We start from the raw sequence: 13880 nt of genomic DNA on the forward strand, positions 1-13880 counted from the left end.
GGAAGGTGATCAGGACATGCAAGAGTGTGCTTCTGGTCTAATGACCCAGTGACTGTGTGACCTGGGGTTTCTTCTGGGTTCTTGCTGGATGACCTGAGAATAGACCCCACTTATTCCCACTACGTGGAGTTTCCTCTCACCTGGGAAACACAATTGCTGTTGTTTTAGGGTCCAGAGTTCAGCCTCTTAGTCACTGTACCAACATTGCTGCCCTGCTCCTCAGACAGTGTCATCCCAGCACCACCATCTTGGATTACCCCCTTTCTCATCTCTTTCAATTAATTTTTGTTGAAAGTCTGTTTTATTAGATATTAGAATGGTTACTCCTGCTTGCTTCTTGGGTCTATTTGCTTGAAATCCTTATTCCTGCCACAACAGCCCAGGAAATTTTCAGGATTTAGCTGGGCACTCTGAGGTTGAACCCAAATGTTTTTTCTCATAATTGTGTTTCTTATCACCTGGTAAACATGGGCAGTGGTGTTTGGGGGCCAACAGTTCCAACTATTTGTCACTGTGTAGTCTCTGCTACCCCACTGATCAGACACAGTGTGCAATCAGTCCTGCCATCTGGGATCTGTTTTTAATTTTTACTGAATATGAGTATTCTGATTGTATGCATGAATATGAACCTCTTGTGTGCCTGATCCTCACAGTAGTACGAAGATGTGTTCAGAACTCATGAACTTATAGCAATTGGTAGTAGTGGGTCCCAGTTAAACACTGACAATTGAGCCCAATTATTTGCAAGAGCAGCAAGAGCTCCTCACTGCTGAGTCATCTCTCCTGCCTTATGTTGCTTACTTATGATCATCATTTACATTGCTAATATTTTCATTTTTCTATTTTTAGCTGTTTAAGCATGCATTCCATTTTAGCAAGATCTTATTAAAGTTGCAGTTTAAGCTAGGGCAGTGCAGATTTCTGGAAAATGAATACAACTGGAGTGAATGTATAATTCCTTGTAGAAGCTTCTGGAAAGACCTCTCAGTTCTTTCAATCTTTTGTGTTTGTTTGATTGACTTTTAGGGGAGTCTCTGACTTACTATATAGGTCTGGCTGTCCTGGAACTCTTTGCATAGATCATGCTGGCATCCAATTCAATAAGATACACCTGCCTCTACCTCCTGAGTGATGGAATTTAAGGCATGACAGAATACACCCAGCTTGTCCATCATTTTTTGTCGTTAGTAACTGTTCATAAATTTCTCTGATGTGTACTTAGTACTGTCCATCTCTTAATTTCTCTCTGTGTGTCTCAGTCTCTCTCTTTCTATTTCACTCTCTTCTCTGTTTGTCTTTGTCCACATTAATTGGCATGTCTACTCCAAAGCTATATCCTATTCAAAAAGTTTAGATATGACACAGTTAAACCTCGTTATTCAGTTTTCTTCTAAAGTGACTTAGTGATAACATTAACACTTCTTTTTTAATAGAAAAGTTTTATTATTTATTTTTTTTAAACTATAGACTGTACATGATTTAGAAGGGAGAATATACAAAACAATGATCAAAGAATAATCATGCTTCTATGCCTTTTCTTTTGTCTGGTCACTCAGAAATATGATGTTATCAGGTATGATTATTGTTGCTTGCCACTCACATTATTTTTATCCATCTATTCACTATAGTCCACTTTCCCTTCCACGAATATATGAGCCCCCATTTTCATATACTGATATGCCACATCTCTGATCACTGGTCAGAACATGATATTCAGTGCCATGTTGTCTTTTGACTGACGTCACCTATCTGTTCACCGTACCCTGATAGCCACATCTCATTTGTTGTTAGATAAAATATCATGAATGTGTTTTTTCCTACCCCCTGTCTCATGACAGGGTCCTGACCTACTAGCCCAAGTAACTGAAGATGATTCATAGATCACTCAAGAACCCAACTAATGTCTATTACATATTCATGCCTTATAAACTAATGAAAATCCTTTAACACAGGTTTCCAAAGCACACCTTTGGTTTTCCTTACAATCTAACCTTTAGGCTTTTTCTTTTCTCCTCCTTCACTTTTTGCACAGCACCCAACTGTCTAACACTAGCACTTCAGTGTCAGAAAATAAATAGAAGAAGCACTAGAATTATATGTTTATATTTTCAATGAACCATAAATTTATATTGTTGCCACTCTTTCTTTTGTACAAATGTATGGCATATTTTAGAATTCGGTAACCTTCAATGATGTGTATGTGAAATTCAGCCAAGAAGAGTGGGCTTTGCTGGAACCTTCCCAGAAGCAACTCTACAAAGATGTGATGCTAGAGACCTGTGAAAACCTCACTGCTATAGGTAAGACTGCAATTTTTCTTTCACTTTTAAAATAAAGAGACAAATCTTACTTTGTTATTGATCCTCTTCTGTAATTCCAATTGAGAATGAGGAGGAATGCGGTGAATAAATCAGGCATGGTTCTAAGGGTCACAGAAGATAGTGATTTAAGTTTACCTTAATAATAACATGATATTTCCAATAATATATATTTTCTCGTACTATATTTTAGGCTACAATTGGGATGACCATAATATTGAAGAACATTTTCAAAGTTCTACAAGTAATAAAAGGTAACTTTATGTGCATGTTGATACAGATATAAATCTTAAATTTTAATGTGTCCTGGAAGTTTGGTGTTTTTTGTTTGTTTGTTTATTGGCTGCTTTTTATTTTCTGTTTTTGAAAAAGATTTTTTTTCTGGGTATCTGTGAATTTCTTAGACTTGCTTGTTAGACCAGCCTGACCTCAAAATCACACAGATCTGCCTGCTTCTACCTCCACAAGTGCTGGGATTGAAGGCATGTACCAGCACACATGGCTGTGTCCTGGAAGTTTTAAAGAAAAGCAACAGTGTAAAAACAGCACTGCTTTACGTGTACTGATGATCATTAAAATCTCATAATTCCATGTACTTCAATGTCAGGTATCTGATTTGTGTTTACAAGGCACTCCCCTAAGATAGAAGAAAAAAAATAATATTGTAACAAAAATACCATTTGAATCATATGGACATTAAAGCTACTGACTTGAACTGCCAATCTGTTTAGTCTCATTCTATCTACTCAGATATTGTAAGAGGTATACACACTGAATTGGTGATCAGTATGTGTCCAAAACCTTCTAATAAGCAAAAAATTTATAGTAGAACCAGTGTTACTCATTTTCGTGCAGTAACATTGTAAAGTTTAGTGAAAGGAGCAGCTTATGAGAATCAAGAATTTTGTTGTGGAGAAACCTTAATCCCTATATGACATGTCTATGATGAACAAAAAACAAACTGTGTTAATTCAATGTGGGAATCTTTATTATTTTTGTAAATTAAACTGGTATATCATATGTCAAAATTATTCTAAGACACATGAGCATAGGGATATTGAAAGAAGCAGTGTCCCTGTCTTTCTCCAATAACAATTGATTTGGTAGTAGTCCCCACTGTGAGTAAATTTTCTGAATGTGATAAATGGTTACTGTTAATTGGTTTTGCAACTTCACTGAGAATTTATCAGCAAACTCATATTGCTGAAAATACCTATGAATAAGAGGAATTTGGAACTTCTGCTTGTCCTGGCTCACTTTGTAAATGAAGTATCATTCATACAGTACAAACATTTGTGAATGGGATTGCTGTGGTAAAACTCTGAATTCTTATAATACTCTTCATATATAGGAGAAAACCTCTTATAGAAAAATGATGCTATAAAAGTGATCCACATAACAAATTCTCTTACCATCACAGGAATCTTCAAAAATACCCGTAATGAAGGAGAATACCGTGAATGTAAATAAAGTGATAAAACTTTAAAATTTGATTCTTCTTTACCATTAGACAAAATTATGAAATTAATTCATATAGATAAATATATTTATTAGTGTAATGAAATGACAGTTGTAAATCTTTTACATGTGCCAATTTTCTTTGCAGGCATGAAAGCAGTCATACTGGAGAGAAACCCTTTAAATGCACTCTATGTGGGAAAACCTTCCCCTATATCACTGTTCTTATATGGCATAAACGAACACACACTGGAGAGAAGCCTTACAAATGTAATCAATGTGGTAAAGCCTTTGCAAAAAGCAGTCAGCTCATACGGCATAAAAGAACACATACTGGAGAGAAACCTTATGAATGTAACCAGTGTGGTAAAGCCTTTGCACAAAACAGTCATCTCATAAGCCATAAAAGAACACACACTGGAGAAAAACCTTATGAATGTAATGAGTGTGGCAAAGCCTTTGCAGAAAACAGTACTCTCTTAAGCCATAAAAGAACACACACTGGAGAGAAACCTTATGAATGTAATGAGTGTGGCAAAGCCTTTGCAGAAAACAGTACTCTCTTAAACCATAAAAGAACACACACTGGAGAGAAACCTTACGAATGTAACCAGTGTGGTAAAGCCTTTGCACAAAACAGTCATCTCATAAGACATAAAAGAACACACATTGGAGAGAAACCTTATGAATGTAACCAGTGTGGTAAAGCCTTTGCACAAAACAGTACTCTCTTAAGCCATAAAAGAACACACACTGGAGAGAAACCTTATGAATGTAACCACTGTGGTAAAGCCTTTGCACAAAACAGTACTCTCTTAAGCCATAAAAGAAGACACACTGGAGAGAAACCTTTTGAATGTAACCAGTGTGGTAAAGCCTTTGTAGAAAATAGTTAACTCATACGGCATAAAAGAACACATACTGGAAAGAAACCTTATACGTATACTCAACATGATAAAGCCCTTGCACAGCAGAGTAGTCTCCAAAAACATGAAAAAACACACAGTGGAGAGAAGCCTGATGAGGGCAATTAGTGTGATAAAGCCTTTGTATGTAACAGTCATCTCCTAAGACAACGATACATTCAAGAGGGAAACCATATGAATACAACTATGTGGTAAAGCCATTGCACATAACTAATACATAAAAGAACACATACTGGAAAGATGTCTGACTGTAACCAATGAGAAAAAAAAAAACTTTTGGACTTCAGAATAATCTCCACACTCATGAAAGAAATCCTAATGGACAGAAAGCCTGTGAGTGTTTTTAACATGGTGAAACCATTCCACATTTGTATAAACTTCATCATCATGAAAGGATTCATAATGGAGGAAAAACTTATGAATGTGTTAAAATGGTGAGCCCTTGCACAAATCTAGAGTCGTCATTATCATAAAAGTATCCTTACTGGAGAGGAATTCTGTGAGTAGAAGCAATGTGGAAAAGCCTTTGTGTACTTTGGTCCACTGAGATCCAACAAAACTGTAAAACTAGCTCAATGGAAATGACCTCAATTTTCTGAAGGGGAAAGGGAATAAGGGCAATAGGAATGGAGGGTAGTCATGGGGCAGAGAAGGGAGGGGGATTACAATTGGAATTTAAAGTAAATAAACTTATTTTTAAAAAGAATACAATGAACGGTGAATATCAATTACATGCAACAGTATTATATAATAAGATGTTTAGGGAAGACTTATTGATAATCCTGATTCTCAACATTTACTGTTTTCAATTGCCTTACTTTACACAAGAAACTTTTATTCCAGTGGATGAATATGTAGGGAATGGTGAACTAACACCAGCTAGGAAGTTCTCTGAGAGTATCACAATTGTGGTAGCCTGTAGCAGTTTCTTTGTGTACACATACCTATTGTTCCAGGAGTTCTATTGAAAACCATCACAACCCAGACTGAATTTTGAGATGTGAGGGAGGAGGCTTTCTCTTCTATGTATGACCCTGCTGCTGGCCTAGTTGTATAACTATGGCAAGGGTGAGTTTTCTCTGCCTGACATCATCTGGAGACTGTCTTTAGACATAGATGCCACCCACCAAATTTGATACATGGCCTTTGACACAGATCCCTGAAAACTCTCCCCTCCCTTCAAATATAGGATAATTAGGTTCCATGTTCTTGTTCATATTATAGGAATGTGCTTTTTAGTGCAAATCAAGCATCCTTGAAGTGCCCAGTTTTAAACAATTATCTACACCTATCCTTAGAGTATCCCAGTCACTCCCCAAGGGGTACATACCCTCTGTTTTCTAGAATTAAAGTTAAACTTACTTTCTGATGTGGTTCCCAGAGTGTTCTGATCACTGTTATGCTTGTGGGTCTTCCAAGCCTTATACCTCATCTTCTGCCCCTCATGCCTTTCTGGGTTGGTGGGAAACAGCCATCCAGACAGCAAGAGAATCATATTCTCTGAAATGCTTGTGATAAAATGTTTCAGACTTCATATCATTTCAAATTTCACGTTTCTGGATGTGAGATGGTAAATCAAAGAGTGTCTTGGGGTCGGATTCTTTAAAATGAATTATACCTAGTGTTTATTTCACAGTAAGGTTGAAGGCAATCGTCATGGTATAAAATCTTCTGAGGTGAGTACAGTGGCTAATGGAGAAGAAATAAGAGCAGAAATTTTATTTCCCTGTTTTTAAAGGGATGGGTGGATAAGGTATGTGTGGATGACAAAGGAGGGGAACTCCATTTTTCAATGGACTAGGGAAAGTGGTTGGGGAGAAGAAGGAGGGAGGATGGGACCAATAGGAGTTGAGGGAGTAAGCTTCAATCAGCATATATAATGAATAAATTCTGAAAAATAAAAACAATTAATAAAATAAAAAATAGTAAGAAAAACAAAACAAGAGAGCAAAAATTTGAGTCAGTTTGAGTAACCACCCTCCCTCAAAGAAATAAAAGAAGATATATGGAAAGAAAAGAAAAACAGAATCTTTGTCTTTGCCACCTTTCTTCCCTGTGGGCTCACTTGATAATCATTATCCAATGGAGACCATGCTTCTCTCTCTGAAGTTTATGTTACCATAGAAGTAGGATTCAAACCTGGAAGTAATGGCAGAGGTTCCTAGTTAACATACCAAATCAAACCTACCTGCCATTTGCTCCCAGTAATCCTTCAGTCCTTCCATGTTATCTGGTCCTCCAGGCTAGTACAGCCCATGCAATACCCTGAATTCTCCTTCCCAAGGCCTGAGCTAACCTCATCTCCCCCATTATCCATCTATAGGCAAACTATTTTGGCTACCTGTCCCTGTCAAGAGCCATGCAGGAGCAACAGCAAAACAGCTGTAGAACTCATGGAATGTGGCTCCCCTGTTAGGATAGTCACAATGAGTTTGTCGTGGAGAAGCATAATCCCAAGAACTGATTTTCCTGAGGACTTTGTGTTCTTATGTAGCATGTCTCTGCTCATTGCCCTTATGATGCCCATATTCCTCATAACATGAGTTGTATGACAACTCTAAGGAGGCTTCTAGCCCATCACTCGGCAATATCACTGGCATTTAAAATTAACAATTCTTGATCTCTTTTCACATGTTTACTGGAGCAGATTAATGAATTAACCAGTGCCCTTGAAAGGAGTCATAGATATAGATTGTTAGCAATGACTATTATAATTAGAAAGAATTTGGAAAAATAGATTGTTTAACAAGGACAGGGAAGATGTTTTTGCTAATGGCTCTGATGTAAAAAATCTTAGAGAACAATTTAAAGTTAAGAAAAGTACACTGTTAATAGGAAAGCCAGGGATATTTTAAGGTTGATGAGTAGAAACAATAGCCCAAGGCAGCATTGGCTGTCTGAGCACCCTAAAGCTGGGTCTGAAACTGAGATACCATGTGATTCACCTATACTTGTATTTTTTCCCATCAGCTTATTGATATAATTTAATAAAAATGATTAATGAGTAGATGCACAGCCCTTTAAGATTTAAAGTACAGGTGTCAGTTCCATGCCATTTTTTATTACTGTTGCGCTTTAGTACTACTTGAGATCTCAGATGAAGATACCTCCATAAAATCTTTTATTGTACAGGCATTTTTTTAAATAAATTCTGGGTTTTTTGTTTTTCCATATGAATCTGAGAATTATTCTTTCAAATTCTGTAATGAGTTGTGCTGGTATTTTGATTGGAATTGCATTGACTCTTTAGATTTCTTTTGGTAGAGTGGCCATTTTTACTATGTTAATCATACCAATCCTGGAGAATAGGAGATCTTCTGATGTCTTTCTTGAAGTTCTTTTTTTTTTTTCATACAAGTCATTCACTTGCTTGATTAGAATCACACCAAGATACTTTATGTTATTTGTGCCTTTTGTGAAAGGGTTTTGTTTCCCTAACTTCCTTCTGAGCCCATTTGTCTTCTGTATGCAGGAGGGCTTCACTTTTTTTAAAATTTAATTTTGTATCCAGTCATTTTGCTGAAGTTGTTTATCAGCTGTAGGAGTACCCTGGTTGAATTTTTGGTGTTATTCATGTCTACTATCACATCATCTACAACACAAGCTGGACTGGATGTGGAGAAAAATGAACCCTCCTCCATTGCTGGTGGGAATATAAACTTGTACAACCACTATGGAAATCAATCTGGTGCTTTCTCAGAAAATTATGAACAGTGCTCCTAGAATATTCAGTTATACCAACCCTGGGCATATATTCAGAAGATTATCAACCATACAACAAGGACATTTACTCAACTATACTCATAACAGCTTTATTGACAATAGCCAGAATCTGGAAACAACTTAGATGTCCCCAAACAGACGAATAGACACAGAAATTGTGGCACATTTATACAATGCAATAGTATTCAGCAATTAAAAACAAGGAAATCGGCAGGCAAATGGATGCAACTAGAAAAGACCACTCTCTCTGAGTGAGGTATCCAGAAGCAGAAAGACACTTATGGTATATACTCACTTATATGTGCATATTAGTCATATAATATAGGATTAAAATACTAAAATCTATAGTCATAAAGGATATAAACAACAGGAAGAACCCTTGGGAAGATGCTTAATCCTAATTTAGAAGGGAAAACAGGATAGACATCAGTAATGGGAGGAGACAGGGAACAGGGCAGGAACCTACCACAGAGAACCTCTGAAAGAATCTACCTAGCAGGGTATTGAAGCAGATGGTTAGACTCATAGCCAAACTTTGGGCAGAGAGCACGGAATAATATGGAAGATTCAGGAGATAGAAAGACCTGGATGGGAGAGGCCCTCCACAAGGAGGCCAATTGAGCCAAAAAATATGGGCCCTGGGAATCCTGTTCCAACCAAGGACCATGCATGAAGAACATCTAGAACCCCTGCTCAGATGTAGCTCATAAGTATCTCAGTTTTTATGTGAGTTCCCTATTAAGGGTAACAGCAGCTGTCTCTGACATGAACTCAGGGGCAGGCTCCTTGATAAGCTACTCCTGGAAGGTGCAGCCTTGCCAGGCCACAGAGGAAGATGCAGCCATTCTTGGTAAGACTTGATAAGATAGGCTAGGATAAGATAGTAGGAAAGGAGGACTTCCCTTGTCAGTGGACTAGGAGAGGGGCATAGGGGTAGAAGAGGGAGGTTTGTTGTAACTGGTGGAAGATCATGGAGGGGCTTACAGCCAGAAAACAAAGTGAATAAATTGTAATAATCAATAAAAAAGAAAAAAAATGAGTTTTTTTTCCTGAAATGGTTGGACTTAGGCAACTGTCTCTTAAAAACAAATAGAAAGAATAGTACTTCATCGCTTCACATTTTCCTTTTTCCTGTAATACTATATAAAATAAATACCCTTGATAAAATTCAGTGGTTTTTGTTATATATTCCTAGTATTATAATATTGTAAAATATTTTACAAATCAAATTTTGGATGTTAAGTGTGTAAAAATAGTTTATGAAAAAGTGGCTTGAAATTTCAAAAGAGCAAAGAATGATTACTCAAAACTCAGGAGGGTGAAAATGGAAGGAAAATTGATGGAAGATTAAATGATATATAAATAAATTAATATCTCTTACACATTAATTATAACATTTTGGTTATTGAGATTTAAAGATAGACACAGAATATTTCTCAAGTAAACAATGTAAGCTATTATTAATAGCTCTTATGCATGCACCCTGAAGTATTTCTTTATATTATTCTTTTTGTCACTGAAATGTGTCCTTTGAGAAGTCATGCCACTACATCCTGATGTTCAGGCTCTAATACTGACCATTCAATTCTTATCTCAGGGTACTGACTGCCTATAGCCCAATTAGGAGTGAAGTCAGACAATGTTTGATTTCTGTGTTTAGCTCAAGTCATAACTTTTGATGATACATTTTGAGTTCATCCACAATTTCAAAGTAAAATGATTGACTTTCTTGAAATATTAAATGTTCTCTCTCGCTCTCTCTCACACACACATACACACACGCACACACATGCATGATACATGTAATAGCAGTTATTGGCACCCCAAGACTTGAAATTGAAAAAGCCAAAAGAGGTATATATTAGAGATTTTGTAGGGAGGACAGAGAAACGAGAAATAATGTGATTACATTAAAAAATCTCAAAAAACAAAAGTACAAGTTTTCCACGAATAAAAAAAATTGAATAATATTATATTTTGCACTCGTGATTCAGGACAATCATTTCCATTCTATCTTAGCACATGGTAAGCTTTGCTTCAGTAAACATGAGTGTAGATGTGTGCTGGACCAGCCCAAGTCATCTGTTTCATATGGATAATGGTGGAACTCCTCATTCAGTGTGTACAGTAATACTCCCTTTTAAATTGACTCAAGAATTTTAGGTATTTTTTGTGCGTGAACTGTATAAAATAAAGTTCCCCTAAACTTCTTTTTTGGTCCACTTTCTTCTCCTGTCTCCTTTCATCCTTTTACACAGAGATGCTGTCCAACCTGGATGATAAAGAGTGTTCCATAGATGCAGAAGAATGGACATTGTTGTATAGTCCATTCTGTTAGTTCCTGTCTTTCTATTGGAGAATTGAACACCCAAGTTGAGAGTTTTCAATTAGCAATGTTTATTATTTCCATTTATTTTGTAGTTATGGTGTGAGGTTTTTGCCTCCTGATTTGATGCTTGGGATTATTCATTCTTTGTGTTGTCTTGGGTGTGGTTAACACTTTAGATTGGAGTGTTCCATTGATTGGCTTCTGTAGTGAAGTTTTACAGAGATACTGCTCATATTTGGTTTTATTATGCAATATATCTTTATTCATCATTTATTATTGAAAGTTTACTGGATGTAGGAATAAGGGTTCCTTAAAGATTCTATATAATGTGTCTCAGCCATTCTAGGTTTAGAATCTCTCTTGAGAGATTAGGAGTTACTCTAAAGAGCCTGAATTTATATGCAACTTAGTATTTTCAACTTGCAACTTTTAATATCCCTTCTTTGTTTAATATACTTTTCTTTACATTTAATGTTTTGATTTTATGTACTGAGCACAATTTATTTTCTGGTAAACTTTAATTGTTGTTCTATATACTTTTTGTACTTTCATAGGCTACTCCTTCTTCATTAGGTTAAGGATACATTCTTCTATTATTTTCCTGAAAATATTTTCTAGAATTTTGATGTGAGTTTTGTCTTCTTTTTATATTTTTATTATTCATAAATTACTTTTTTGCACTTTTTAGAATTGCTGGATCTTTTGTGCATAGCTATTTAACCTTTCTTTTGACACTCTTTTTCTTCTTATTTTTCTTCTTCTTCTTCATCTTCATCTTCTCATCCTTCTCCTCCTCCTGCTTCTCTTCTTTCTCCAACTCCTCCTTCTTTTTTTTTCTTTCTCTTCATCGTCCTCCTTCTCCTCCGCCTTTTTTTTCTTTTAAAAATAGTCATTTTACTTATATATTCATCCGGATTAAAGTCTTCTGTTCCTGTAATCATGGCAACTCTTTCCCATCTCCCCTTCTATCCTGTCTAAATTCACCCTCATATTAAAAAAGGAGGGATATAATGTATAACAAGAAAATAAAATAGCAAAAAGACAAAAGCAAACACATCTGAGTAGGAAAAAAAAAAGAAAAAGAGCCCAAGATGGGAAATGATGTAGACTTGCTCAAACATGCAGGAATCTCACAAAATATTAAACTTGAAACAATGGTATACACACAGAGGACATGTAGCTTTAAAAATAGAAAAGATCTTCAGCAAATTAAAATGAGAACTATGATAAAAATTTTTAAATGAATGTCAGAATTCTAGGACATGAGAATCCAAACTTGCCAGTGAGGGAAATTTTTGGCCATCTACCTATTAGAATGTACTCTTAAAAATACAATTAAGAATAGTCCCTTGGATACAATGAGTATACCTTGGAGAAAACTACATTTTCATTTGCAAGCACTTATCAATTAGAGATAGGGCTAGGGACAGAACACTAAAGGCCTTGTGCATGCTGCCTCAGTCTCTCACAGTTCATCTATTCTTCAGTCGTCTTAATTTATGGTGATTTGTTCTTTGATATCCTCTTTCTTTTCTGGCTCTTACACTCTTCTGGCTGAATTACTAAAGAGCCTGAAGGGCATATTCTGAGATCTCTCACTGACTGTCTATTTTCTCTATGGGTCTCTGCATTTGTCTCCATCAGATTCAGGATGACACTTTTTTGATGATGGCTGAACAAGATACTGGTCTATGAGTATAGCAGAATGGTGTCAATGGTCATTTTATTACTTTTAGTAGAATGTAGTATTTGCTTTTCCCCAGATCCTTGGGGTGTGTAATTTCTTTTTCTTGATCAATAAACCAGTGTCAGGTGTGGATTGCATCATGTGAAGTGGGCCTTAAGTCAAACTATAGATTAGTATTTACTCCTACAACTCTTGCACTAATATGTCTTACAGGTAGAGCATTGTTATAGTTCAAAAATTTGGTAGCTGGGTTAGTGTTTATATTTCTCCTCTTGTAGTTGCAGAGCACATCACATATTAAAGTTGCTAGAATGTAAGTGTGAAGGTTCTATGTAAGCACAAGCTCTACCTATCAATGTTCCATGTAAGTGTAAGTGTTGTCTCCAGCAAGAGGGCATTGCAGTCAATTTGTGAAGAGCAGCCTATAGTCTTGGCAAAAGCCTGTATAGTTTTGGCATTACAATCACACTACTTTAGCCAATACCTCAGTTAAATATTACCAGTACTGGATGCTTTACTTAGTGACAAGGGATTTCCAATCCCCATCCGGAAAGGCAAAGAGGATGGACATCAGAAGAAGAAAACAGGAAACAACCTAGGAACCTACCACAGAGGGCCTCTGAAAGCCTCTGCCCTTCAGACTATCAAAGCAGATGCTGAGCCTGATGGGCAACTGTTGGGCAGAGGGAATGGAATTTTAGGTAAGAACTGGGAAATAGTAAGAGCTGGAGAGGACAGGGTCTCCACAAGGAGAGCAACAGAACAAGAAAATTTGAACACAGGGAACTTCCCAGAGACTCATACTCCAACCAAGGACTATTCATGGAGATAACCCAGAACCCCTGCACAGATGTAGCCCAGGGCAGTTCAGAGTCCAATTGGGTTACATAGTAATGGGAAGAGGGACTGCCTCTGACATAATCTGATTGGCCTGCTCTTTTATCACCTCCCTCTGGGGGGGAGCAGCCTTACCAGGCCATAGTAGAGGACAATGCAGCCACTTTTAATGTGAACTGACAGACTAAGATCAGAAAGGAGAGGAGAACCTCCCCTATTAGTGGACTTGGGGAGTGGCATGCAAGCAGAGGGAGGAGGGAGGGTGGGATTGGGAGGGGAGGAGGGAGGGGCTTATGGGGGGATGCAGAATGAATAAAGTGTAATTGATGAAAAAACAAAAAAAAAGAGATTTCCAGTTGGGACTTTCTTCTTGTGTGGTAATTTCATTTATGTTGGCTTCTTATATGTATATATTTTAGAACACTTCAATTGCATTAGGTTTCCACTGTACCAAACAAATGACCCTTAATTTTACCTGTCTTTCCTCATGTTACCTTTTCATTGCCCTCTTCCTTTCCCAATCCCTGAAATTCTATCTTTTTAGCTCACCTTCCATTTGTACCAAGTATTTTATTTCCCTTTCCTATGGAGAAATCTCTGCC

At 36.8% G+C, this 13880-nt stretch overlaps 1 protein-coding gene and 1 pseudogene across 1 annotated transcript; one reads left to right on the forward strand and one right to left on the reverse strand.

The window, feature by feature from the left end:
* Positions 1-1526: 1526 nt before the first annotated feature.
* Positions 1527-1959, reverse strand: LOC132651288 (single-stranded DNA-binding protein, mitochondrial-like; annotated as a pseudogene).
* A 2080-nt stretch (positions 1960-4039) lies between these two features.
* Positions 4040-4606, forward strand: LOC132651253 (zinc finger protein ZFP2-like; the record flags this gene model as incomplete). The annotated part of the gene is made up of 1 exon (XM_060376494.1): positions 4040-4606. A coding segment is annotated over one exon (567 nt), but the record flags the coding sequence as incomplete, so codon positions are not given.
* Positions 4607-13880: the final 9274 nt, after the last annotated feature.

The sequence above is a fragment of the Meriones unguiculatus genome (genome assembly GCF_030254825.1).
Source record: "Meriones unguiculatus strain TT.TT164.6M chromosome 13 unlocalized genomic scaffold, Bangor_MerUng_6.1 Chr13_unordered_Scaffold_44, whole genome shotgun sequence".
In the NCBI taxonomy this organism is placed as follows: domain Eukaryota; kingdom Metazoa; phylum Chordata; class Mammalia; order Rodentia; family Muridae; genus Meriones; species Meriones unguiculatus.